We start from the raw sequence: 27997 nt of genomic DNA, 5'->3' as shown, positions 1-27997 counted from the left end.
TTGAAACCTGCTGAATAATGTCACGTTGACGTATTGAATTACATATGGCTTTGTGGTTTTCCATATCCTTAACGAAAAACTGACACATTTTAAAATGTGACATTTTAAAATCTAACACGAAATACTAACCTACTACTATTATGGCTTCTGGAAGATTTACCCAATATCATGTTGTAGTTTCTTTGATTGCATGATGTTAAATAAAATATATAAATTATGTTTATGTCGTTTTTGTTTCAATCCTAAAATTCTAGGTGATGCAAAACCTTTAGCAATTGCTGTATGGGTGCTAAATATTCAAACACAATTTTAACATCGTTGACAAACAAACCTGAATGTTTCTGATTGGTTTTGATGAAGCATTACAATTAATTCAGAACTCGGACTGTGTAGTATTTTCTAACCAAAAATAACAATAATTAAATTATGATAAGTGGCAAGCCCGGACTCTGTTTACATCACACCCATAAATAAACGTTGGAAACATAAAGCTACGTTTAAATATATATACATAACCCATAATGTAAATAATATCAATACATAATATATAATGTAACAATAAAGTACATGTTAGTATTGATATAGGATATTGATACTGATATTTGATATGAACTCGGTATCATCTGATTTACATTTTACACTTTTTAAGTAGATGTTTGTTTTTTTCTTTTTTAGTATGTTTATAATACAGTCTGTTGGGTTGTATCTGTTATTCATGAATGGATTTATACAAAGTAAAATAATCTTTATCTTGAAATTGTACATTTATTTTAATATATTATTATGTTTTAGACAGATAATCATATAAAAAAGCTTTTGTTCTATTTAGAAAAGTAATTATAATAAAAACACAACATGGTACGGTTTTTGATCCATTCCATATAACGTTCTTATTAGTTTAACAACTGAACACTTTCGTTTTTTATTCTACAGTACAAGCACCAGTCGCGGGCACTGGTTTGAAAGTATGTTTCATTATTCGGAATGTTCATAAAGTTGGTGGCGGCACCGGGACATCTATTTGGAGGGAAACTTCAATTGAAACAGAAAAACTGTCAATGTGCCCAAGCAGTCTGTGTGTCACTCTATGCCTATATATATATATATATATATATATATATATATATATATATATATATATATATATATATATATATATATATATATATTAAAATAGAACATTTATGTATGTATGTATGTATGTATGTATGTATGCATCCAGGCGATTGAGAATATATGTTTGGATAATATAAAAATATCGTTTAAACTAATATTATAAATATATTGTAAACCTGTTGAAAACAAGAAGAAAAGAGCAAATAATACCTTTAAAACAATACATTAACGAATAAATTGCGTATTTCGAGAACCAATTATATAGAGGGACTGATATACGTGCAGTTGTCAATCTATACGAAGTATAAGGACCTGCTTGACAGGAAATGTCATTCCACAAACCAGGCCATTTTGAGACGATAAAGAATTTTCACAACGCGAGTTGTTGCTTCGTTAGCAATTCCAAGTGTGCATGTTGCATTTGTTCAAGTAACTAACTGATTACAATTCCTTTTGATGTTTTTTTCAAATGTGCTAAGCTACTAAAGGTATGTTGTTATCTTTTCAAAATAAAACATTTTTATATACGTAGAACAAAAAACAAACACATAACAATTGTCTTGGTTAAAATAACTCTGTTTGTTTTGAAGTGTTTGAAATAACTGCTTAGCATAAAGAAACTTTGCTTAATCGAACACTTTTTTCAAAAATATAATGTAATGCATTTTTAACATAAATAACTTTTAAATTACATTCTATATGATGGTTATAAAAATGGAAACTGTAAACAAATATTCGTGTATTATTTTCATGGGAAAAAAACGTGCAGCTAGTAACGACAGCAAATGAAAGCAGGAATACGAAATAAGCAACTTCAGCGTCCTCATCTTATTAAAGGTGTGTTAAAAATATTTTACATTTATATCATATGGTATTTGCGATTTAAAAATGAAATTCGTTTAAAAGGAAAATTCCAGTTCATTGGTAATAATCAAACTTTTTTAATTAAGAGATGCAACTACATTATGGAAGGTAAATATTGCTCAGATCAGATACTATCAATTATATTTCAAATATCTTTCTGAAGCTCAAGTATATAAGGGTTATGCTGTACCACTTCTGTTCTAACAGCTGAAACATATAAACAACAAATACAATATACGGATTTTGCACTCAATCATAATTGCGTGGCTATAGTATATACCAAGGTTCCCCAGTGTCCCAGTGGTCCCAGGTGAACAATGAAAATGGTGTTTGTGTTCATCGTTCAGGATCAGCTTAACCTGCTGCATTACAAACGGAGTATCGCCAGGCCGGCTTAACTCCCACGCTATTAAATATTTATTATCAGTCGGCGGTCAATGCCCATGTATATACAAATTGTAATAAATCAATGGCTAATTAAATATGCCTCCCTCCCTTACAGATTCAAGTGTTATTGCTGTGATAACAAGGAAGAACTATTGTACCTAATAGACTATTAACACAGTAGTTACGCGTAACGAAAGCTTAATTAAATTGTTCATTTAGGGCGCTTGGCGTTGCCCAGCAATTTCTCAACTGCCTAAGGCAAAATACTTATTTAGAAATTGCATCTACTTCACCCACCTTAATTAGAATTTGTGCTGTCATTTGTATAACCCTATTGTGCCTTGAAGTTTTTTGTTTTAATTCTTAGAAAGACGTTCTTCTAATAAACAATGTTCAATATAAAGGGTTCAATAGCAGACCAACTGCAAGAACCATCAGGGCTTGCATAATTATAGTGAATACTTAATTAGGAGGTTGTTTTCTATAACACAATACTAAAAAATCGACATAATTTGAAGGCGGCTTTTACCGAATTATAGGTTAAGATGGAACCAATGATCTTGTTGCTAATATAGTACAGAGTCTTATAACATGCGATTATTTATTATCTACCTTCAGTCAGTTTCCATCATTTAAAGAATGGATAATCCTAAAATTACACGTAGGGTTAGCTAATCACTAACAAGTCCTGCTCATGCAGAACTAATTTATACAAAGAATGTTCAGCCAGAAGGCCATCGCGTGACGCTTATTGTTCTTAGTGGTACTGTAGTAGTGACATCATTTCCAACAAATGGAAATTGTGAAGGGAAAAATAATATGTTAAGTTCCATGTTTTGAGGTCAGAATAGGTTCTTTCCAGCTCGAGTGGACTCAATTCTGGGCAGTTGGGCTCTCCATTTTTGTGTGATGATACATGTGAGTCAATTCATATATATATTTTGGAAACACATTTTAATGATACCAACTTTATTTGTCTAGGTCATCCCCCACATGGGGCAAATTCAGTCAAACGTGATCAATATTGGTATTTTATTACCATCTTCAGGCACTTTCTCACCATGTGGGTGGCATGAGTTCCACAGCTCTTATTTTGCACCACCTGGCACCATTTTCACAATTCATATAGAAAGATTGAGTAACCTCTGTTGGTCCACTTCAGCTGTAAAGAGTAAATTATACATTTATCAGTAAGTTAATGTAATAGATCCTAGGCCGATTTAGGTATTTCTTAATTAAATCATTTTTATCAATGTAACAAATGAATTCAAATTCTAGCACAGCGATGTGTTATTATCACATTGAGGAGTGTATTAGCCAAACCATTTGCATTGTCTAAAAGCTCATAGAGAAAAGTAAACCCCATTCCAATACAGGTGTATTGCCCTGAAGAATACCTATACACACAACACAGAAATGCCTCCAGTTACACTGTCTGGTAAAGATATGGTTCTGCAATGGACTACAGTACTACTGCATATAAAACACTACCACTGTGGTACCAATGCCTATGGTTCATACCATTGCAGCTGCACTGCCATTGCCTGTTAATACACAACAATTATATGGAAGCATTGTTGTGATACTTTGTCATTGAAGATGATTCTATGAGGGGATGTTCACTGTGTTGAATGATGGGCTAATAATGGGTAGCAGTATAGCTCTTTGTGATTTTCACTTTCATTAGCAGAAAAGCTCAAACTGAAAGCTGAAAGGGTTTTTTTTTCTCTGTCTGGGTCTCTTTGCTGCCCTTAGTAGAAGTCAGTTCCACCCGAAGCTATGTTAGTTGGAAAGGGCATTTCTTACTAAACTGGGTCTGTGTGCAGGTTTGAACTCCCAGGGTTGATGTTGTTGTTTTCTTCTATAATATGCTAGCAATTAATCATTGTAACCTAAATACTGTTTGAAAAGAAGTGGCAACTCATGGTGAATTTGCACAGGATCTTTGATTACCATGGTTTGCCATGGTTTTATTATGCTTTACCATACTACACTTCTCTGGGCTTTACAATGCTTACCTATGCTTTCACTATCCTTTATTACATTGTGCTATGCTTGTACTGTGATACATTTTTATAAGGGAATATAAGTGTTGGCGGGGGTTGGGCATAGGTGCAAAGAGGTCAAGTGGCTCTCCCCCAGGTCACAAAGCCAGGCACAGGCTGAGCTGAGATTACTAGCCTGGTCCTCGTGGCACTGGGGCAATGGCCTCCTTTTCTTAAGAATAAACGAAACTGTCTTTGAAAAACAGGAATACAATGTGTATGCCATGGCATGGACAGTCCTAGAATTCCTTGTGTTTAAGGAGCTGTTTTTTTTGTACCGATATCCCTGTACTGTCTTGTATTAATTATGTGATAAATAAGGCCTCGTCTCTCAAGCTGTAACTGCATTAAAACACGTATTCCTATTAAAAGTTGATCATCAAGGGCTCCCGAGTGGCGCGTCTGGTAAAGGCACTCCGTGTGGAGTGCAGGATACGCTCTATAACCTGGACATCACCACTTTGAGTCCAGGCTATTCCACTGCCTAAAAATAATTGGATATTCTAAATTGAGAGAAAATAATAAAAATAACTTTATTAGCTACTAAATTAAAAAGAAAGTTGATTGTCATGAAAGCCTCAATTCACAAATGAATCACCTTGCCTGTATTTTTTTATTACTAGCACATGCATGTTTTCATTTGCATGATTGCTTTTCATTAATACAGATTTTGTTCAATGCATATATTTTACTATTATGTCTAATGTGTCTAAAACTGTTTTTGCGTGTCTGTGTGTCTTCCATTTTAATATTAAACACATTGATTATTGTCGATCATTTTCTGTCTGATATTCAATTAGGAAATTAATTGCTGAAATGCATTCTGCTCTCCAGTATAGTGATATGTATTTCATTCATTTTTAAACATTAGTTTCTATCTAATTAGCAGAGAGCTTTATGAAAAACTTACTTCAGTGTTCTGCATTTGTCCTTCGTGCTAAGTCTTACTGTATTTTTATGGTCCATAACTAATACATCCCCTAAAGCTTGCCTGATAAAATGCTTCTGATTATTCAATTTACAGATTACTTTAAGAACAGTCTTTTAATAGATATGTCATATTATTTTTAACTTTGCCCTGCCAGGTGTAAAATGTACTGATTTATTTATTTTATTTATCATCTTCAGTATTGGCCTTTTGGTGATAAAAATGAGTTATGCTGTTGTTATTGCTTTTAACACAATTGAATATAGAACCACAAAATAAAAGTCAATTTATGATGCATAATCTATACGACTGTATGTTGTCTATAAATTTAAGCACACATTTTGGATTTGAAGCAAAGATACATTAATACAATAATTTAAATGGTGCAAACTGTACTAATGTAAAGTTCCCTTTCTGTAGTAGTTTTTGTTGTTGTATACCATTGCTGGTTTGGTTCTTAATGGTAACCAGTATAAACACTGCAGACCCATTTAAAAAAGGACACATTTGTTACATTGATAAGTCATCTGAATTTAGGTTATATACTAAAACTCAAAAGCTGGATCATCAACATGTCTTAGGGTTTCCAGCAGCTTGAAATTGATTATTTTTCCAATAAAACAAACATTTTCAAAGAATGATCTTGCAGTGGCATTGAGACTTTAATAATAGTCTCATAAAGACGATTTAATTCCTAAAGCATTTAACAGTATCAGTCTTCAAGCCTGAGAAATGAAGAAGTCCCACTGGGGTAATTATGAGAGACTGTAATGTATGAGTGACGAAAAGAAGTCCTTGAATAATGATTTGCACATAACCCGAGTAAGGCAAGGTAACTTTTTAACTTTTGTTTTTACATTTTGATGAGAAATCTCTGGTGTTGATTGCTTCCCGGATGCCCTGATGACCCGACTGTTAATAAAACCTTTAATATTCCTCAAACAAGTTAAAACAAAACTGAGTGCTGCATATATAAGTCAATGTCAACATATCATAGAACATGCGATTTACGGTAAGTATCTCGAGGCTATTTCACATGAATCTAAAACGACTTTAACAATAAAACACAATGCACGAGTAGAAACGTTTTCTAATCTGGCGTGTCCCGGTATGTCAAGTGTTACAGCAAAGGTTGAGTAAACTAGCGTAGGTCTACAGGTTGGCAACATTTACGGACGAGAACAAAGATCCTTACTTTATGTTTGATTTGCTGAACTTAAAGGTCAGCGGTAGCCTGTAGATACGATTTTAATAAATAATGTATACTGTATATACATTTAAGGCATTTTTGGTATATGTATTGATATGTGTAGTCCCTATAATTATACAGCAGCACACACTGAATGAAAAAGACTAACTTAAAAAAAATAAAATAAAAGATTCCAGCAGCTAATGTAAGAATGTTATAATATATGCATGCCATATGTACACATGTGCTTTTCATATTCAGTTTAAATTGCGGATAGGAAATTTGTCCAAATATTTTATTCGGAATATGTGCAATCCATTTAATTTCAAATGTCGGGTATTTCCACTGTATTTCTCTCTGGTGTTTCAGTGATTTCTAGACCAAGAACATTGTATAATGTATGTATGCCGCCACATTAAATAAGCAGAAACCACACTATAAAACATGAATACATTTTTTATAGTACATGCTTGTCAATTACACACAATTGCCCCAAGGTAAAGAAAATATATGGCAATTATAGGCTATATCCACGCCAGTTAGAAAAGTATACAGTATGTTTTGCATCACCTACAATTTTAAAGATTGAGACATAATTTAATGTCTATTTCATATTAGATTTCGAAATCGTTCACATTTCTCTATTTTGGTCAGTTTTGCCTTAAGTATGGAAAACTACAAAGCAGTATGTAATTCAATAGGCCTTTAACGTAACATTATTCAGCAGGTTTCATTCGACTTTATCAAGCAAAATGAAATAATTCTATAGGGTGATGCAAAACTTTCGGCCATAGCCATAGACTATTTGCACCACTAAATTTAACACTGCCATGTGATTCTGGAAATGTGCCGCTAAACAGGCATTTCTTACGATAAACACTTGTAAAGTATGTATCTGCAAAAGGAATACATGTATGCAAAAATTACACTACAGACCATTTACATAACAACAACTTAGACTTTGTTTCTGCTTTTCAACGATTTAAGAAAAAGCGTTTTGTAACGTTGTTTCTTGACATTATCCATGTACAGAGTGGACCCCGTTGACAAAGGAAACGGTAACATGCCTTTTAATTCACCTTGCTTTATCATGTTTTACATATACTTTTCAGTTTCTTCATTTTTTTAAGTTAAGGATGTAAAAAAATCTTAATTTCAAGTTATTTTGAAAAACAATGATTACTATATTTTAGATACGTATATTCAAAACAGCTGTAACCTGAAAAAATATTACATTCATAGAAATACAACAACAACAACAACAACAACAACAACAACAACAACAACAACAACAACAACAATAATAATAATAATAATAATAATAATAATAATAATAATAATAATAATAATTAGTTGGTTCTTAACTGAGTTACCATTAAGTTAAAAACTTCTGAGGTAGCAGCCTTTACTACTGTATTACTAAAATATGAAAGATTACTGTTGACTTTTTTATTAATGTTACTCACCTTTTAAAATGAAACGTCCCCAGCGTAAAAAAGAAAAAAAAGCATACAAATGTCTTATTGTAATAATTGCAATGCAATGCAATGCAAAAAAGAAAAAAAACAATTTCTTGACACACATACCAGTAGTTAAATAAAGTATTACAAAGTAAAAACAAAAAATATATTCAATGATACAAACTAATGAAGGAAACAACAAACAGCTGTATAGAACAAAAGGAACGTTAAAGTTACTTTGCACAGTATTTGGAAGCTGTATCATTACTTATTAAAAAAGAAACTCCGAAAGATGAGTCTTAAAAAATCACTGCTTTAGTCTGCATGATTGACAACTCGGAAGCGTGGATAATATTTTCGAGGGGTGCGCGAATTCAGGGGTCTTTAAAAATAGCACAAAAATAAAACAAACAACGTATCATGTTCCATATAAAATAATGTCATAAGTCAATTATGTAACATTATAAACACAACAAGTATTTAATCCCCTGGTGTAAAAAAGGATTTGCTCTGAAATCTGTTGTCCCCCGAGTCTGGCTCCTCTTGGTATCTCCCAAACTTGCTTTAGATTTTTGTTCTCTTTTCATGGGATCTGGCTCATTCTGCTGTAGTCAAGGATTGCTTGTCTACCTCCTCGTCTATGCTTTCAATGGCTTTCTGGACATATTTGCATTGAATGCCTGGGCTTTTATATTTTCCCCACTGAGCACACCCCACGCAATAATGGATATCTTGTGGATTTTGTGGATCGTACCCACGGTTTGGGCTGTAGAAGGTAAGACTGGCTACGTCAGCCGTTGCAATCGATTTTATACAATATATATGATGCAGAATATACGTGTTTGTAATTATTGCACACGGACAAAACATGTTGCGGTCTCCATACATTTCAGTTTGTTGCAAAGGATGCACAGTAACGATTTCTATGCGCGTTCTAGGGGCGGTGTTGTGTGTATCGGGTTTTATTGTGCAAAAACTGTGCGTGTTTTTTTTAATTGCAAAACGTAAGGTATGTTCAGTTTGCGTGTGATGGGCACCCTAGCACCGGTTTCCATACCTTATCACCGTACATCACTTGCAACTTGTATAAAAAAGTAGCCTATATCATTTACATTACTGCGCATTTTTCTTTTTAATTTAACAATTTGTCACATACCATTCTCTCTATATATTTTTTCATTCTTAATACCATAGGTTTTCAAATATTTGATAGCGCTCAAAGCATCGGTCCAATGAATGAAATTAGACATTATAATATTAACAGTAATCAAAAAATGATTGAATAATTATTTTTATCATAAAAAAAATATGACACTACACATCTTTGTGTTAAAATTAAGTAACGGGTTTAAACTTGGCTGTTGGGTTCAGGCATTTTCTTGCCAATATTTAAACTCATCAGATATGCTCTGCAATTAAACATGCTGTAAAACACGACGGATGGCGACGTGTATCAGTCGGTATTTACTGTACAAGTAACCATTTGCTCATGTGTAATAGAAAATACCCATTTTATGATTTGGTCCTGAAGTCTCACGCTTTCTAATCTAGGAGAATTATTTTCAGATTGTTTACTTTTTAATGTTGCATTTTGATTTTTGATTCATTTTTGGTCAGCTGTCTGTGTACTGTACGGCACGGCCCATCTTTTGTAGCACCGTGTTATTGAATCTATTATCATTGTATCTACTACCTCTCGACAGTAAACGTACACATCCATCATTGTACGTTATCTACGGCAGTTTACATACAGAATGGCCCCCGTATTAAAAACCTTGGAATTCAGTATTATGATTTAGACGTTTGAGCAGACTAAATGAGTTGACAGAGAAATTTAATTTTATTGACATCTACGTTCATTTGTATATATCTGCACTCACAAAGAAACACCACAATACCTATATTATACTATATAAGGTTATTATTATGTTGTAATGCTTATGATAGTTTGCCTGTACAGACCTTTAAAATACATGCATTTGTATGCAAAGATAAATAAACATATGCATGTGTATATTATAAAATGCATATAAAACATGTACTAGGTGGACACCATATGCTTTAATGGATGCAACTAAAAGAACATTTAAATAATTAGAAAGATTTGCTAATGCTGTATAAACACAATACTGATAACTTCAAAAATGGAATCATACTTTATTAAACACACAGGAGTCCCTTATAAATAACGGAATTGCTCGCTTCTTGCTGTTTTTATTTCGCTCTCAGCCTGCTGACCTGTGGCCCTAAAAAGCAAAAACATTCCAGGCCTGGCTAGTATATTTCAGTGCCTGGCCTACCAACGAGCATCAGGTCAGACCCTAGAGGCGCCCCATTTTGAGACCTGGTCTTTCAGTGTTGACCCTGGATGAGGAGAAAATGGAGCCAGTATCTGTGAAAGAGTTTTGGTCTCTGTGGTCTTTTATATTTTAGTTGGAATACAAATATATAATCGTAGTTTTTCTAAAATGTAAGTTCAACATGGCCTTTGATTATTTTTTAAAATTTTTATTTTACAAAGATGAGAGGCAAGCATGACCTTGTTCGTATTCACCGGAAATAAGTTGTAGACATTAACACTCCAAAAAGCAACAGCTTTCTTTGTAATGTGTTATCTGCGATTTAAAGTCCTTAAACACCTTTTACCATACAGAAAATGGTTGTCTCATTTTTTCATTTCAAGATAATTGGGTGGGATACAAGTTTACAAGGTTTACTCGTGAAACATTGTATGAATTTGAGATGTTATGCATTTTTAGACACTAAAAACATATTCCGCTATTGGTCTGAATTTAGAAGAATCTTTAAACATGAAAAGTTTGTTTCAACTCTCTCTCTCTCTCTCTCTCTCTCTCTCTCTCTCTCTCTCTCTCTATATATATATATATATATATATATATGTGTATGTGGTTAAACATACATACATGGATCGATGTAGTCCCGTTTTATAGCCAGTCATAATAAAAGTAATAAAATAAAAAGAAAATACAACATTTTTTCTTCCGCCCTCACAATCAATGATTTAATGTCTACAGTAAAATGTTAGCGCTGGCCAATTTGAAAAATTTCGCTGACTGCGTGTAATATATTTCTTAAACTAAAAAACAGATTTCCACGAGGACTACAGTGTTCCACTTTATTTATGCATCTCTGCCTGTTTCACTTACCCATGACATATGAAAGTATTATACAGCACTGCATGAGCCATATTTCATGATTTCCAGATAAAATGGGAATGCTAAGTTGGCCCCTCAAGATAGATCACGGGCAGTGTTCTTTAACAAAGTCATTTGGTTCAAAGTATATATAACGATAGTTGTTACTGACGATACTGATTCATAAAAAATGCTAACCGATCTGTTATGAAGAACGCAGCAGCACAATCTGTTATTTGTTTGTTCATTTTGTGTCAACATACAGAGGAATAGAAGTACACCTGCTTTTAGAAAATCACTTCTTGAAACATTTAGGCCAACGTCCCCTGAAAAGGTGAGCAGGTCACACCAAAGACCCCCTTGCGAGTGGGGCTCTTTTTTCTGCTGCATAGCTCTCCTGCTGTTTGGCCCATTCAACCCACAGATTTTAATCACGTCTAGGCTGGAGGAATACATTGGTTGATCGCTCATATGAGAGTCGGGGGCACACCACCAGGTTTCTAAAAAAGAAAAAAGAAAAAAGTAGAGTGATTAGGGGCATCGCTTCTGTTCTGTGTTGAGGCAAGGACGGCGTAACACTTTTCCTGTTCTTTATGATTTCTGCTTCTGTGTAGATTGGTTTCTCATTGGTGACGTCCGTCCGTCTGCTGAAGATTCAGGGCGAGGGGAAATTGTCTGGCGAATGCAATCTCTTTCAGTATTTGGAATTCATGCCCTTGCAGAAGAGTGCTGTGATCAAACAATAATTTTTTTTTTTCTTCATAATGATCGTAAGGGACATGCATGACTGCCACGGTCTCTGCTTTTTGAGTTACATCCAGCTAAAAAATGTATATTAGGGGGGTTAGAGAAGAGGCCAGCTTGTGCTATTGGAGATGTGTTAGCCATTAATCCTCAGGTCTATTTTTTAATTGTGTGCTGTTTGTATAATTTGTACCACCTTGCCTGAAAAGGGCAGCATGTATTGAACCTCATGGTTTTCTTTCTCTTCCACTTTGCAGTTTACCCTTTTAAGCCAACGCTTAAGGAATGCATCCCCTCATTGCTGGATAGCTAGAGAATCGTGGGTGTAGATTTAGGACACAGCTTTACATTTTTTTGCAGTTTAGATCTGCCGGGAGGGGGACACCCACTGTTCTTTTTGTTTTTGTTGCTTGTTTGAATTATTTATTGAATTTGTATTTCTTTAAGTATTTTCTGGGTGGTTCTGTTTTTAAAAACAATTGATTTAATTTTGTCTTCTGTCATGATCCGGTCATGATCCAGCCCATCTTTGCAAACTCAAAAAAGGGCATGAATTAAAACATTACCCAATGGTTTTAATCATGCAGTTTGGTTTGGTAAAGCCTCGCAGCTTTGGGCAGCATCTTGCATCTTGTAGAATTTATCTGATTCTCAAAGCCGTCTCGCTTTTTGCTTTGTTGAGCTCCTAAGTCTTTAACCGATTTGATGATAAAACAAAATACCAGTTTTTTGTATGGCCTATATTCAAACCTACATCATTGCAGTACTTGTATTATTATTATTATTATTATTATTATTATTATTATTATTATTTACTGACAGAAAAATACCGATACTGTATGTCAAAATCACAAATATAAGTAAAAGAGATTTATTTAGGTCACCGAGAGGCAGGGATCTACATAGTTTAATATCCTCTTTTTTGATTGGACAGACTGCTCATGGAACATAACAGATTGCGTTTTTTTTTTGTGCCCGCAACCGCCCTAGCGGTTCAACCAATAAACTGAAAGTAGCGCACTGTGCATGAAAATGTAGAGTTGAAAAAAAGGTCATTGGCGCTGTAACCTAAAAAAACAACTTAACAAACGGGGGGGGGGGGGGGGGGCGACTGACAGAACTGATGTCATCTTGTGCATTTCCAGTGCTCAGCGGCATCCACTTTAATTCTTGGTTACGCCATTTATTTAACTTTTTTTATATGTAAAAATACTATATATATATATATATATATTTATACATAGTAGTATTCTGTGGCGGCAGATTTTTACCAGATGCCAGATATATTTACCAGTATACAAAAAAAGCCCTTAACGATTTTAAGGATGCAGCAATGCTCTGATTATCAGATAGCTTTATTTATTAATTATGCCTTGATCTGTGAATGCAGGAACTCTCTGAGATCCTATATATATTTGTCAGTTCTTAGATTCTCCACTACGAGTTTCATAGGTAGACACTGACCTCTGGGTCACAAGGTCGGAAGCACATATCCAGGCTTGGACCGTTTTGGACGTAATCCACCAACAAAATGCCGTTTGTGGTGTGAGGCTTATGAAACTGCATAATGGAGGAGATGAGAAAATGGAGGTCCCATCTGCTCTGCAAACATTCAAAAGATCACAGCCTTTTGTCAGAGAAGAGCAAGGGTGGCCGGGCCCGAATCCTGCACTTCTTATTCAGATCAGGGACTCAGGGAATGAGTGTGTTCAGAAAATGGAATATCCTGAATAAATATGTTGCTTTCCATGCTATGCTGTCACTTTATGGAAATGTTTGCATTATAGCTTTTTCTAGGACAGAATTTCCAAATTCCAGACCATTTTGTATAGAGGGCGCAATCTATTTATTCATGACTTTTCAAAGAGACAAATGATGTCTATTATTTGGAGTCCCTATTATGAAGCAAGAGCAAAGGAAGATTTTTTAGAGGAATTCAAAAATTGCAACAGTAAGGAGCTTATAGTTGCTAGAAGGAGCAGTTAAATGATTGTCCAATTTAGCTTATTGCTAGTTTTGAAACTTTATTATAATTGGAAAGAATATATGTACAGTAATAAATATTAATGTTTTAAATTTTAAGCAATACAAATATGTATAGTTTTTGCAAGCAGACATTTCCTGCAGCATTACGAATTTTTATATATTTTTTTTTGCTAGGCAGACTATAAAGAATATGCATCAGATTATTGAGATGAGTGAGATTTATAATTAGGGGAAGGGATTCTAAGAAAATGCATTGGGATTTCCTTTCTTTTATGGGTAAGACTGCTACAGTTCAGACAAACTGTTCTACAAAATGTGTAATACTTGGTGTGTCTGCATCCAGAGTATGAGAATCAATAACATGTATTTCATTTACATACATTACCACTGTGAATGCTATCAACTATATGAGTGACTGTTCGGGTAAAGCTGATCAGGTTACTGTATGTGGGGTTTTCATTTATAAAATGTAAAAACCTTTTTGTTTCCCTCAATAAGAACTAGCTGCGGTGTCAGTTTAACTGTGGTGAAATTAGTCTGAGTGCTACAAAGAAGTTGTTTAACACAGTATGAGATGAATGGTGGAATAAGGGACTCTAGGTATTCAAACAGGGCCGTCTGCCCTCTGCAAATCAAAAGGCTTAAGATTTTCAAACAAAAAACTACAAACATCCACCCAAGATAGTGCTATTCAATCAGTAGATGGGTTAGTAAACAGTTTCAGTCCAGTGAAGATGGTCCGTTTGGACATATTAACCTACTTAAATCACAAACTGTTCAGCCATTTATTTGTAGGAAAAAAGATAACAACAAATGTCACTGCAAAGGATGTGGCTGTATGCCAGGCCATTTTTCTTATTTTATATGACATTTCCTGGAAATCTATCGTTAAATAATTAGTTTCCTTTTTTTCGGGTAGTACTGAAGGCGTCTGGAAATACAACTCACTTTCTCTTTGTTTGCCACTGTGAATGCTATCGTGACTGTGCGGGTAAAACTGATCAAGTTAAACTGTATCAGTACTACAGGAAGTTAAACAGACACCAGTGTATGCAATAAAACAAATGTATTATTTATGCATGGATCTAATGCATGAAATATTATGGACTTATTTGGTGTGCATCATATTTTTTAAAGAAATATTGGAATATCGCTTCAAATAACAGCCCATAGCTTTGTAACAAACTGGACATTATGGTTCAAAATCTGTAAAAACTGAAAAGCAAGGACATTGTCTATGAGAGTGTGGCACAATAAAAAAAAAAAAGTGATATTTAATACAGGCTCTCTCCATGTATAAATGTCTATACAATGTGAACATGCACATGATAAAAATTGCAGGAATGCTGTAAATAATGTAACAAAGACTCAAAGCTCACGTTAGAAGAAAATATATTTTTCTTTTAAAATGGCAGCTTTCTGATTTGTAGTACACTTTCGTTGTAAATGTATGTAGGTCAAGCTGTTTTCAATGAGATACAACTCTTATGGGGCGGATTTTATAAATATGAGTCACTATAATGTGTACCATGCATACATCTGTAGTCTCTTTTTTTAATCAGTTTCAAATGAAAGTGGTTTTCAAGCAACAGAAAAAAGATTGCAGCGCATTTTAAACAGTGCGTCCTTCATTTACGTTGATCTATGTTGGACGTCGTCTATACAAGGAGTACAAATAAAATGTACCTTTGAAACAAAACTAGCAAAAATAAAAAGAAATGGGCACAGACATATTCAGCGCACCTGAAGTTTGTTCGTTTACAGGAGGTTATAAATATAAAAAACGACATATTTTTATTGAGCATTTACATTTACAATTTACATTTACAATTCGGCTTCTATGTTATCATTCTCTAAACAAATAAAAACATCTTAACATGTTTATACGCTTGCTAATAAATATACACTTTTAAAAAAATAAAATACTGTTAACTGTAACTTGTTAACCTTACGCTGTAATAGCTAACATCTAATCATGACCTGTTACACATGAAATTTCAATCAGTGCGGTGTGCTTGGCTTTCTGTTACGCACGGTGTTGCGTTACAGTTTAAACCTCGTATTTACCTTGGTGTGATGGAACTGTTCAGCCAGGGAGGCAGTGGGGTCAGATGCTGCCAAGGGAGTAGCTAGGAGCCGTCCAAAGCACTAAAGCTCCACTATCCTGGTGTGGCACCATTTCATTGCTTTGGAATTTAAAGCTAGCAAGCCGTCTGCTTTTGATAGCATATAAATATTTTTGATCTAAATCACTAAATGTCCATGTAATTGCAACTGCTTCTCCTGTTGCTTTAAAGAAGCCAAAGGTTAAAATGTAATTTGAGGTCTGCGTTGCCATTTGACCCCTGGTTAAAGTATTTCCCTGCAGACATGAGGCTTGTTGGCAACGTGGGGATCAATAAAAAAAAAGTGTTTTGCTGTACTATTTAAAATAAACATGTAATACAAGGTTGTGATTTTTTTATTTTATTTTTTCATTTCTTACGGAACCGCAATTGTTATTCGATCAGGAAACTGCTACAGACACAACAGCAAGCTGTTAAAATTGTTAACCAATTTCATTTGAAAATAAAACACACGCTGTCTTTTATCTCGGCTATGGTACAAATGTGATTATAGATAAACAAAGGGACTCCAGCATGTCTAATTTGAAATCTAGCTATAGATTTGGCTCACCTTGCACTTGATACGTTGTTTTATTTTGAAATTAATTCATGTTTTCAATTTTAATAAAACACAAAATCCATCTAACACTTTTATTGTCACACGTTTGCATGTTTTGTCGATACTTATCGATTCAGGGGTGGTGGGAGGGGGGGTGCGGTAGCCTCAGGGTAAAGGTCAAGACGAAATTCATTATCAATATGTCAAGTCGACAGGGATATTTTCACTTCACAGAAAACAAGAATCTCAATCATCTTTCTTGTTGACAAAAACAATTTTTCTAATGCATTGCTTTTGCGCGACGCATTAGGTGAATTATTAAACCTTTGTGAATTCCTGCCAATCTGTTATAATTGAGAACTGTGAGTGGGATTGACCCCTGAGGTTTAGCACTTGATGTTGGCATGAAAATATTACACTAAATTGCCCAGCTAAAAGTTTTACAGAATGAAAGAGATTTAAAAAAAAAAAAAACCTTTTTGTTTTGATAAACGTTGCTTGGAGACAACCTGGCGATCCCCCTGCTGGTATTACAGTTCCCTTATTAAGAGCCATATGCTCTGTCATATAGAGAAAGGTGAAACTGTACGAAGGTTTCAGCTAGTGCATTCTCCAGAACCTTTGTCTACGTGACTGGAAGCTCCTTGTTTTGTGATTGGGTCAGAGGGGCTGAACATGTGCCTCGAATTCCAAAGCTCAGGGTGTCAGTAGAGGTTTCTATTGAGCCGTGGATCTGTAAGAAAAGTGCCAGTTAAAATTATCACCTTTTTAGATTTCTTTCAACAAGTAAGGCAATGTTGCAGGATAAGACAGATGCCGCATGGTTTATTTTCCCTTTGGGTAAATGTTTTTTATTTCCTTTTGATAAGCTTGCTACTTCACGCTGACACAAACTTCAGTGTGTGTTTGGTTTATATTTAGATTGCCAATGACGGCAGCCAAACCAATAATGCCTTTCTGTTTATATAGCTTGATACCTTTACTAGCAAACATTGATTTTGTTATTTATTTTTGAATCTCACCAAGTACAATGCAGTGTCATTCTTCTTCCATTTGCTATTTGTATTGGGTTAAGCTTTTTTTATTTCCAATTAGTCTTCTAAGCGTCCCACAAGGGGAGACATATCTAAAACAATGATGGGGTATAATGGAAGCTACCGGAAGGCTGTAGTAAAACCTGGATTTACTGTCTAAGCTATAGCCTTCTTTTACCAGACAGTTATAATCTCAGAAAGTATTTTGTTTTGCTTGTTTTCTTTCAGGCACATTATAGTAAGCAGCCACCAAGTCCTATGTGAATGGTTCAGGTTTCATTGTACGATTTTTGAAGAAACTACATGTATTTTTTATGAGTTGATGCTCCGAATCTACTGTGGTAACCTTTTCTAAGGGCAGCACTTGTAATGCACCGTGTTAAACATGTTTAAAAACATGTTTTAAACCAAAGCCAAGAAAACCAGAAAACAGTACAAGATTTTTCCAGAGTACAAGTGTGTACTCTGGAAAAGTGGTGGCAGATGTCTGTTAACTTAAAGACTGACCTGATGTGTAACAAACAGGTTTCAAGGATGGAGGAAGCTTGATTCTTAATAGCTTTAACTACCTCTGGAAATACAAACCAACAAAGTAGGCAGCAAGGTGAACAGATGGCTTAGTTGTGGAAAACTGTAGTAAACAGACACCGAACCAAAGTATATTTCTGTCTAGTGGGACTCAGCTTATACAAACATAAGCAAATGCAAACATACAGTCATTTCCTTTTGTTTTTTTTATTTTATCAGTATAAATGTTTGTCTTTTCTGATGTTGGATTGCTTGCAGGCCGTCCAATTTTACGTGATTTTTTTTCTACTGTTAGCATTTCTTTAACACAGATTTGCTAAACAGTTGGTGGTTGTTCCAGTAAGGTATAGTAAAGATGGGTGCAAACTGTGGGAGAGTTACAGTGAGGTATAGAGGGGTACCTTACAGTTCCACACACGTGATGCAAGATTCCCAATGCCTGAAAAGTGACGTCTAAACTGTTGGTTTGTTACGGAGCTTTTATGTAACTGTGTCAGGCCTGACCGATTTTCCAGTCCTGTCAGTACTCATTTAATAAATGTAGCCTGTCCTTACCAAGAGACACACAGACACACACGCTCCACTTTGGTTTAATGTAATGCTACATTTCTATGAAATGTGCAGTGTATTTTTAGTCCAAATATAAAACCAGCACACACCCTCAGCAGAGAGAGAGAGAGAGAGAGAGAGAGAGAGAGAGAGAGAGAGAGAGAGAGAGAGAGAGAGAGAGAGAGAGAGAGAGAGAGAGAGAAAAATATGCTGCTTTGGTCATTTCCACCCTTATAAAGGTTTACGCTCATGCACCATGGTAAAAAGAATAACAAAGTGAGGTAAAGCATTGTTAGTTAGCACAGTCAAGCATAATATATAAGCATAATATAACCCCAGTATAAGCATGGTAAATTACTTAATTATCTAAGTTGAAAAATCAAAAACACAACAGTATTTCAACCGCTTAGGAAATTGCTGCTTCAGGGATTGTAAAATCAGACAGAGACTTTGCTACAAGACACACACATGCACATGTATGAGAAAACAGCAACAGTACAGCAGCCAGAGCCACTTGTGTATTAATAGCGCAGATGATGTGTTTTTTCAGTTACTTTTCTTCTGCTGCTGGATGGCTTGTTGTGACTGCTGGAAATCCTTTGAGAGCAAGCTAAAGCTTTGCCGGAGGATGCTGTTTTCTGTTTTTTAATACCTGTGCTGTATTTCAGCCCATTATAGACGAAGAGCAACCTGTTCTAGGTAACCGAGAGAAAGCTCACTTCAAACAATTCCGTATTCCGAATTCCGTTACCAAGCACAAATGCCCCACTGACAGCTATGACCAAAAGTTTTGCATCAATTATAATTTTAGGATGAGACATAATATATATTTTTAAAAAATTTTGTCAGTTTTTTGTTAAGTATATGGAAAACTACAAATCCGTATGTAATTCAATATGTTAACGTATCATTATTCAACAGATTACATTCGACTTTATGAAGCAAAATTAGTTAATTCCACAGGGTGATGCAAAACTTTTGGCCATAGCTGTAGTTATACTTGGGTAATATTTGGGATACCACTGAACTGGGACAGATTTGCTCATTGAAATCTTTAAACATTTTTTTGATGAATGGGGAAATAATATTTTTAGGGATTATTTAGGAGATCTGAGTGGGGGTAAAATGATTAACAGTACATCTCCCCACAGCTAAAAACATGTTGGAGTTATGACCTTGCCCTTCCTGTGTAGGATTTCCAATTCTGTAGTTCTGTACAAAAGAAAAAATAAAACATCGTAAAGGCATTTTAATGAATATCACACTGATACAAACTATTGTAAGAAAAGTAATGTAGTAGCTACAGAAAGTTTGATTGTCCAGATTAGACATAGCAGGCCCGCTGTCTCTGACTTTTCAAGAGCACTGTGAAGATTGTTGTACTGGATCTTCAATCAAGTAATTTGCACACTTTCTTGTTACGATCAGATGTCCTTGTCTCAGGATTTGTCTCTGTTCTTAGAGCAAGCTGTCATTAATGTGAACAATTCTTAGCTTGGAAGGTTGATGCTGAAGGCTTTGCAGATAGACATGTAATTGTTGCTATGACACATGTATTTCAAGAAATGCTAAGTTAAGCTATTTTACTACAAGTGTTTGACAAACCTGGAGACTGGATAAATGAGATACGCTGCAGGCTATATAACCAATGACTGAGATCTTCAGTACAAAAGACTTGAGCTACACCTGGGATTTGAGCACAGAAATACCTGAGCTACAGGCAGTCCCTTTGATCACCCGAAATTCAGAGGTAAAATGAGGGCTGGAAAAGGGCAAGGGTGGAAGGGCAAGAAATTAAAAATTAGAGGGGCTGAGGAGAAATTGCCTTTACGAAGATCTTCAGTGGCAATGCAGTAGAGGCTAGAACTGCATGAAACGATTATCAATCTTGTTGATTTAATCGATTTATTTCTTCAATTATTAGACTATTCTGATGCAAAATCTGTCAAACGTATGCGTTTGTACCTGATACAGTTCTGGGTGTTTTAGTCTGCTTTACTATACCAGTACAGCAGCAAAAATGATAATAACTTAAAATGTACCTAATATAATATGTACTAAATAAAAAAGCCAAACAAGCACAAATGATGCTGAATAATTCATTGAAGGATCTGAAATGCAGTGCAAATGCACTGATAACAAACTTAGTGCCATTAACATTATGTCAGGGCTTGAAATCCTGTGGCAATTGACGTGGGTGCCCTTCTTGCCGCATTGCCCATCAATGTCTATTCACTGCAATTATGTACCTTTTTAGCTACAGCAACTAGAGATGCCTGTACATACTAAATTAGGAAGTGGATCCAAACAATAACATGATGTCTGTGAAGTCACATCAGTGGGAAAAAAACAAGAAACAAACAACAAACACTCCCCTCTCAAGCACATGGATTTCTACTGTGTGTAATAATGCCATCTTTGAAAAGAATCCTGAACAAAAGTGGACGGCCTTGCACAATCTGCAAAATCATTGTTCCAGGACAGTAGTTTAGAAATACTTACTTACAATTGGTTTTCTTTCAGGTTTAACAAAAATACATTTACTGTAACTAACTTAAATATGGTTCAGTTGCCGTTATCCCCTTATTTTAATTTCCTTGTTTTTTACCGCAAAACGGTAGGAAATACTTTTCTACATTGTATTACAGTGCTTATTATCATTATTTGTACATCTTGTGATGAAGGTAAGTTTAGGTTTTTCATTTCATACATAAATGCAACACAGTGCCTCTGCATTTTGTATGTTACACACGGGAAGGATTTTTCTGAGTTTAGCTTATGTTAAACTGTGTATATATAAAAATTCAACAGAAGGGTCCCATGGTGTAGCAGTAAAAGCCAATGCCTTCAGCACAGGGAGCTACGTCCTCGCAGGCTCCAATCTAGGCTGCTGGTTGCCGTGCCGGCGGGCCGCCTAGCAGCAATGTAATACAATTGACCACATTGCCGGTAAAGTTTAATTTCCTGGTCAGGGATCTCGCTGCCTCTCAGTGCACAGCTACCCCCTGTCTGCCAAGCTCTGAATTGCTCTCTGTGCGGTCTCAAGGATGACAGCTGTGTTCAATAAATAAAGTAAGCACATTTACATACCCCTTTTTTTACATTTTACCCTTTTGTAACATTACTAGCTTTAAACATAAATGTGTGTCAAGTCTTGCTTAATCCTTGTGTTTTTATCAGGATGAAAACAAATACAAAACTCGTTTATTATGCTACGGTATCTTGATCTTTGTCAATCTGATTTCAGAGTTGTTGCTGTTAGAATTAATTTGACTTATCTTTTAATCAAAACGTAATTGGCACGGAAGCTGTATAATAAAAAAAAAAAAACTGCCTTGGGCCAGAAGCCACACAGGACAGTTCATACAATAAAAAATGTAGAGGCAGCTTTTGTGAAAAAAAACCTGTTAAACTGTGCTGTTTCTTTCTGTGGCTAATAATTAGCTTTGTATACAAATCTTAAGCACTTTGGCCTTGACTTCAGTTTAGTGGCTTTGGTGCCCCCTACAAATTTACTGAACTGAAGGCCTTTTTTTGGCCAATTTAGAGCCCAGGTAGGTTAATGATGGTGCTTTTAAGTTTGGGAAGCGAGTAATATATTTTTAAAATATTCATAAATGACTACAACATTTTGATTGATTAATCAAATCATTTGAATGATTATTGCAGCACTAGTAGTGACACTACAATGACAATGCTATACCATCTCCAGAAGGGTCAGAAGCAGTGTTATGAGGCTGGTATTGCAATGGTATGAACACACAATACACACTGTTACCCAAATGAATGACCCTATTCATCTTATTGGCATCACTCATGAAGTGACCCAGTACTGGATAAGCATGCCCTTATCAAAAGATCCTCTATGGAACGCACTGGTGGCAGGGAAGTGCTTCTAAGAGGCTCCTACAATGAGATTGTCATTGGAAGAAAGGTACCTGATGGTAAGATTTGTAGATTTCATATATTCAGTGGTCTGAAGCAATACACACTGATGGTATCCCAGTGCAACACCAGGCAGTATGCTGCCATATCAGGACCAGTGCGTGATATACTGTATGTTCCAAATCCATTGGGTTTCCATTGCCAGTAGGGCTGTGGTTTGCTTTCTTAGCAAACCCCCCCCCCCCCCCCCCAGTTAGCAGCTAGTCCAAATAGACAAGCCTACCTTGCTGAATTAGACTTCTTAAGGGTGAGGATTTCTCAGGTTAAGGATTGATGGCCGGGTGCACAAACAGAATATTTATCTTTGTTTAGAGGGATTTAGATTGCAAATTTGATTTGTTGTTCGGTGCAAACAACAAAGCCATCAGAGCCAGAAGTAATAAAGGCAATGTAAGGTAAACAGCTGGCCACTAATGAAATAACCGATAAGGATCACCAGAGCTTATTTTCACATGGGGCCCCAGTGACCATGGGTGAAAATGAGTGGGTGAGAGATACAGATGTCCATGATTCAGATTTATTAATGTTGATAATACAGACTCAGCTGCTTAGCACTCAAAGGGTGAACAAGGGCTTCAGTCTAACATTCATACTAGAAACCCTAGTGAGCGTTCTATATTTCTTTCTGGGATTTGTAAAGAATGTTTGGGGTTTCAATAATTCTAATAATAATCATAATCATGCATGCGACTCACAGAGCCGTACAGCCATCTAGCTTTTAGTGGCTCAGCATTTAAGATTCTTACAAGATGCTTCTAATGCAGAGAGAAAAACAAATGCTGTCATGTGACCTGCAGTGCTTAAAACCCAACAGTTTGTATCGTCTACATTTTCTAATATTTCATTTCCTACCTGTTTGATTTATAACATGTGTTCTCTATGGTTTTCATTTCCTTTTTCTGCTTAGATAATCATTTTCCATGTATGCTATCTATTCTTACAAACCTATTACTTCTGAAAAAAAGACTCCTCAAGCTTGAATGTGGGGAAGCAGGGAACAATATGAGTGTTGCACTATACATTGAAAACCATATGTAACATTGCATGCAACTCAAGCCTGTGCAATGATAAAATGTTTCCCCAACATCACTTTCACTCAGTCAGCCGTGTTAGTGAATGTGGCAAATAGTAATCTAAGCAGAAACAATAACAGAGAATCATGCATACCACATATGCTATCATATTAAACAAGTACGAAATTAAATGTAAAAAAGTGTAAAAGGGTAGATTATATGCTATATCTATCCCATATTATAACTTTGAAACAGAGCACAACATGTAAAGTGTCGTGCAGCTGACTATTTCACTAGACTGTCATGTTTTTATTGCAATTTAAAAACAAGGAAAAAACAACGTGTCAGTGGTAAAATGGCCGTTACTTTTTATTATGGCTAAATAAGTTTTACAAATACTGTACATAATATGCAACACAATCGTGTTCTACAATCTAATACACCAGGTGAATCTTTATCGCAGCCTCTGACAGTGTGTGCTGTATGAGTGACAATCGTCCAGACCTGCCAGTCTCTCAGGATATTGAATATGACATGTGACATCTCTAATACAGCTTTACATGGCTACGTTGCCATGTCAACATAAAGGTCCATTTGAATTGCATGTTGTTGATGTTTTAAGGAACTTTTGCTTCCGCTAACCATAACCTAGCAATACCACCTTAAAATATTTCCGAGTTTAAGATTTCACCACAAACCTAGATCCTCAGAGATTACACAGTGGCAAAATTAAGTATAGGCCTCCTATCAGCCTCATTTTAAATGCAAGTTAAAAGATTGGCAATAAAAGCTGGTTTTGTCCACAGCTGTTTTATAGGCTTGTATAAACTGGCTTTTGGATAGTTTGACTATCCTCAAAGGTAATAAAACCGCAGTGTCTCTCAAGTTACTTTGAGGCTGGTGTGTATATTGTTTGCGTGGAATGAAGACCATGACACTCATTGGTTCTATGAAGTTATTAAATGTCTCTGGCATGGTGCCCCCTCACACACTGCAGTGCTTTGTTCAGAGTCAAGGACCTGCAATACCATGGAACCACACAAGAGTGCTGCCGTATCAGGACCACCATATCTTTTCAAATGTTTTTCTATTGCTGGTAATTCGTTAGCCTGCATATGGTTCTGATAGAGCTAGAAAGCATAATGCGCTGGTATTGTAATAGGATCCCAATGGAAATGATCTTTTGATAGAGGCAGAACTTTTTCCTTGCCCCCTTAGTTAACAAGCTGTTGGCTCATTGGCAGGAAGGCAGTGTGTGATACTGTTATTGTGCAAAGGACTAAGAAGAGGCTAAATGTTTAACCCTTGTCAATAATATGCATGTTGAATATTCATGTCATCCTTTGTGTTTACACAGTAGTGTGTAATCTGTGTAAGGCTAATATTTCATATTAAACGTTTATTTTTTTTCCATTATGAATGTTGTACGTATTGACTCTTACACGATGCTGCCATGTTATTTTGCGATTCACCTCAGAGACTGGATTAATTCATGGATAGATCATGTTGACAGTAAACATCCACTATATACTGTAGAAGGCCCTTTAGTCACATTTTCAATATTTCTCAGTTGTCAGATAAAGAAGCACTGTACCCATACATGTTGAACACGTGCAGTAGTGTTTCAGTTGATCACAAACTGTCAGATCTTAATACCAGAATCACTGAAATCCTTCCAAAATGACTTCTTTATGACAACTCCTAACAGTGAGCTTCTTAATTGTATTTCCTTCAGTGACGACATATACACTTTCAGGGTGCAGGTGCTTTATTGATTTGAATGGTGGTATTAAGTTACTCTGTTTTAGATCAATTGTATTGAACCCTTCGCCTTTTACACCGAAATGCTCATGTATTGAATATATAAATAAATAGCAATGTATTGGAGGGCTTGTCATGATTTTATTATTTGTTCTACGCATTTCAAATATGTTAATGCTTCAACATTTTCCCCTCTGTAGTCAGCTCAACACCTTTCAGTACTAAAAAAACTGAAAAAAACGCAAGCCAGATTCCACAGCAGGTGGCAACAGAGATGTTCTACAACCCCACCCCCCAATGAGAAAGAAGAAAAAATCAGTTAAAGGCTGCATCGCTAATACTTTTCTTAATTATGATTACACTATCTTTCTCCATTTAACGTAATCTCCCTGCGCATTTGTGTTGGCTGTCATTGCGCCAGAACAAGATGCCCAGGAACTGACATTGCCGCTGGGTATCCGGGCGTATAAAGAGATGTAGCTGACTAACCCACCGTCTGCAGAATCAGATGAGAAAGCTTCTCGCATTACTATCCCTGAGCGCTGCCTTATCTCTCGTTGCCGATGCGAAAATTACCATGGAAATGAAAAGCAAGCAGATCGAGGGACTGGGGATTAAGAGAGGTGTGGAGCCGTGTGGAGCCGGCAATTAACTCCTTCTTTCCATCCGTTCCTCTGGGAGAGCGAGAGGGAAATCAGCAGTGCTAGTCAGCCTACAGATCAGCAGCTACCCCCACTGCCCACTGGCAGCGAGCTGGCACACCACGTGGGGAGTCCGGGCAGGTCCAGGACAGCTGCTTCTTTGGTCAGAGATCACAGAGAGCTGCCAGTTGTAGGAAATGGCTTTTTGCATTTTTCCCAGGCCATTGAAGTAGTGACACACTAGTAGATCTACTGTAGTGGTCTAAGTGAGTGGATTTTACTACCCCCTAATGTTTTTGCTTAATGTATTTTTAAATTTGTATTCCAGTCTGCTGATGAACATAGACGCTAAGGCAATCCCTGTAAATTCTCATAGACGGTTTGTGTGCTGTACTATGTGTACTGGAACACAGTGGATGTTTAAAACAAATATTCAGTTCTTGGTAGAAACAAAAACCTGTTGGTGATGCTTCAAGACCGAGGTCGAAAACCACTGATCTTAATCTTTTCAAACTGCTCTGTTGTATTTACTAGCTCTCACACTAATACACACAAATACCCGCTTACTACAGCTGTGCAATGTGGAGTTCTTTTACATTAAACATACCTACCATACATATATTTATATAAACAAGAAACCAATTCCCTGTTCTTCTGGAAATCTTGGGGATCAGTTGAGATTTGAAACCAGGAAGTGATGTCATTTTTATTTGAATTTACATGTTTCTGGACAGTATCCAGACTAGATGAATGGTTAAAGACTAATGGGGATTTTCTTTATGATATTGTTTAGGTTCCTTGTTCAAAAACCAGGGACTGTTATGTGCTGTCATACTCTTCATGGTGAACATGATAACTGCTTTCATTTTGCACTAGTCTTACCAAACGTTTATCATACACTCCTAACTTCCTATGGACTTACTGTTTTTGGCTATAATCAGATAAACTCAGATTTTGAACCTTTAATTTATTGTGTGCTTATTGCACAGTTATGAGGTAATGGTGTTTTTGAGGTTTTTAATTTTGCAAACTACTTCCTATCCTTTTTTTATGGTTAAGATGAGTAATGGTGATGAAAGCTTTATTACACACACTGAGTTTTATGTGCAAAGTGGAGCTCGGATACGTTATCCAGCTCCTATAACATTGCTAAGCAGAGAATAAAATAGCAGCTATTGGCTCACAGCTGTGGGATTTCTGTTTTAACATGCAAACCCTTCTCCACTGTTGTTTCCCCTGCATCCTTGCTGGGTTTAAGCAATTTGACCGTACTGAATTTCCAAGGAATGTATTCTAATGAAGTAATTGCAGGAACAGTCGATCCATTTTAATATCACAGATTGACTGGACAATAATGGAATCAGGACTTCACCAATAGCCTGGCTAAAATAACCAAACACAGAAGTATTGAAAAAATAGACCTGTGGAACATATAGTGCTAGCCTGGTAGTGCGTTGAATCCAAATAGTGTCCATTCATAAACTCATCAGTGTTCTACTAAATGTACATGTATGCTAGTTTGTGTTTCTTTAGGTCAGAACATTTGAATAGTTTACAGCATCGTACTTACTGTACATGTAGACTAATATTATGCTGATATGAGTGGGGTGGAAATTGGTGTCAAAAGTCATATAATAAGGAGCTTGACCCTATTGACTCCCATTTGAAGTCTGTGCATTTACAGACAAACTTTCTGTTTTACTGTGTTTTGCTGTGATATATCACAATGAAATAGAACCTAATCTCTAAACTAATAGCAACCCAAAATACTATATGTAAAAGTTTGATACTGGCTCCAAAAGTGTGAACTCCCAATGATGTGCCAGTCTTGCCAGACTTTTCTGTTAAGTGATCTTTTGCCAACAGATGTAACCTGAAAAGCCTTATGGATCAGCTTGAGCAAGGGTTTTTACTGAAGCGCTTGCCAAACTGGATTTAAAAAAACAGCTTTGTGCAGATGTGAAACATCACAGTTGTTTTAACCAATC

General features: G+C 35.8%; 1 protein-coding gene across 8 annotated transcripts in view; it reads left to right on the top strand.

Annotated features, from left to right (window-relative positions):
* Positions 1-8589: 8589 nt before the first annotated feature.
* The window catches only part of LOC117432285 (ephrin type-B receptor 2-like), a 116022-nt gene continuing 96614 nt past the window's right edge, over positions 8590-27997 (top strand). For all 8 annotated transcript variants that reach the window (XR_004548770.3, XR_004548771.3, XM_059002157.1 and 5 more), the window contains exon 1: positions 8590-8764. Coding sequence is in view for 6 of the 8 variants with exons in the window: in XM_059002157.1 (XP_058858140.1) it covers positions 8713-8764 (52 nt within the window). In the remaining 2 variants the exon portion in view is untranslated. The remainder of the gene's footprint in view (positions 8765-27997) is intronic.

This window comes from Acipenser ruthenus, chromosome 27 (assembly GCF_902713425.1).
Source record: "Acipenser ruthenus chromosome 27, fAciRut3.2 maternal haplotype, whole genome shotgun sequence".
In the NCBI taxonomy this organism is placed as follows: Eukaryota; Metazoa; Chordata; class Actinopteri; order Acipenseriformes; family Acipenseridae; genus Acipenser; species Acipenser ruthenus.
The sequence above is the reverse complement of the archived record's forward strand: the minus strand, read 5'-3'. Positions and strand labels throughout refer to the sequence as shown.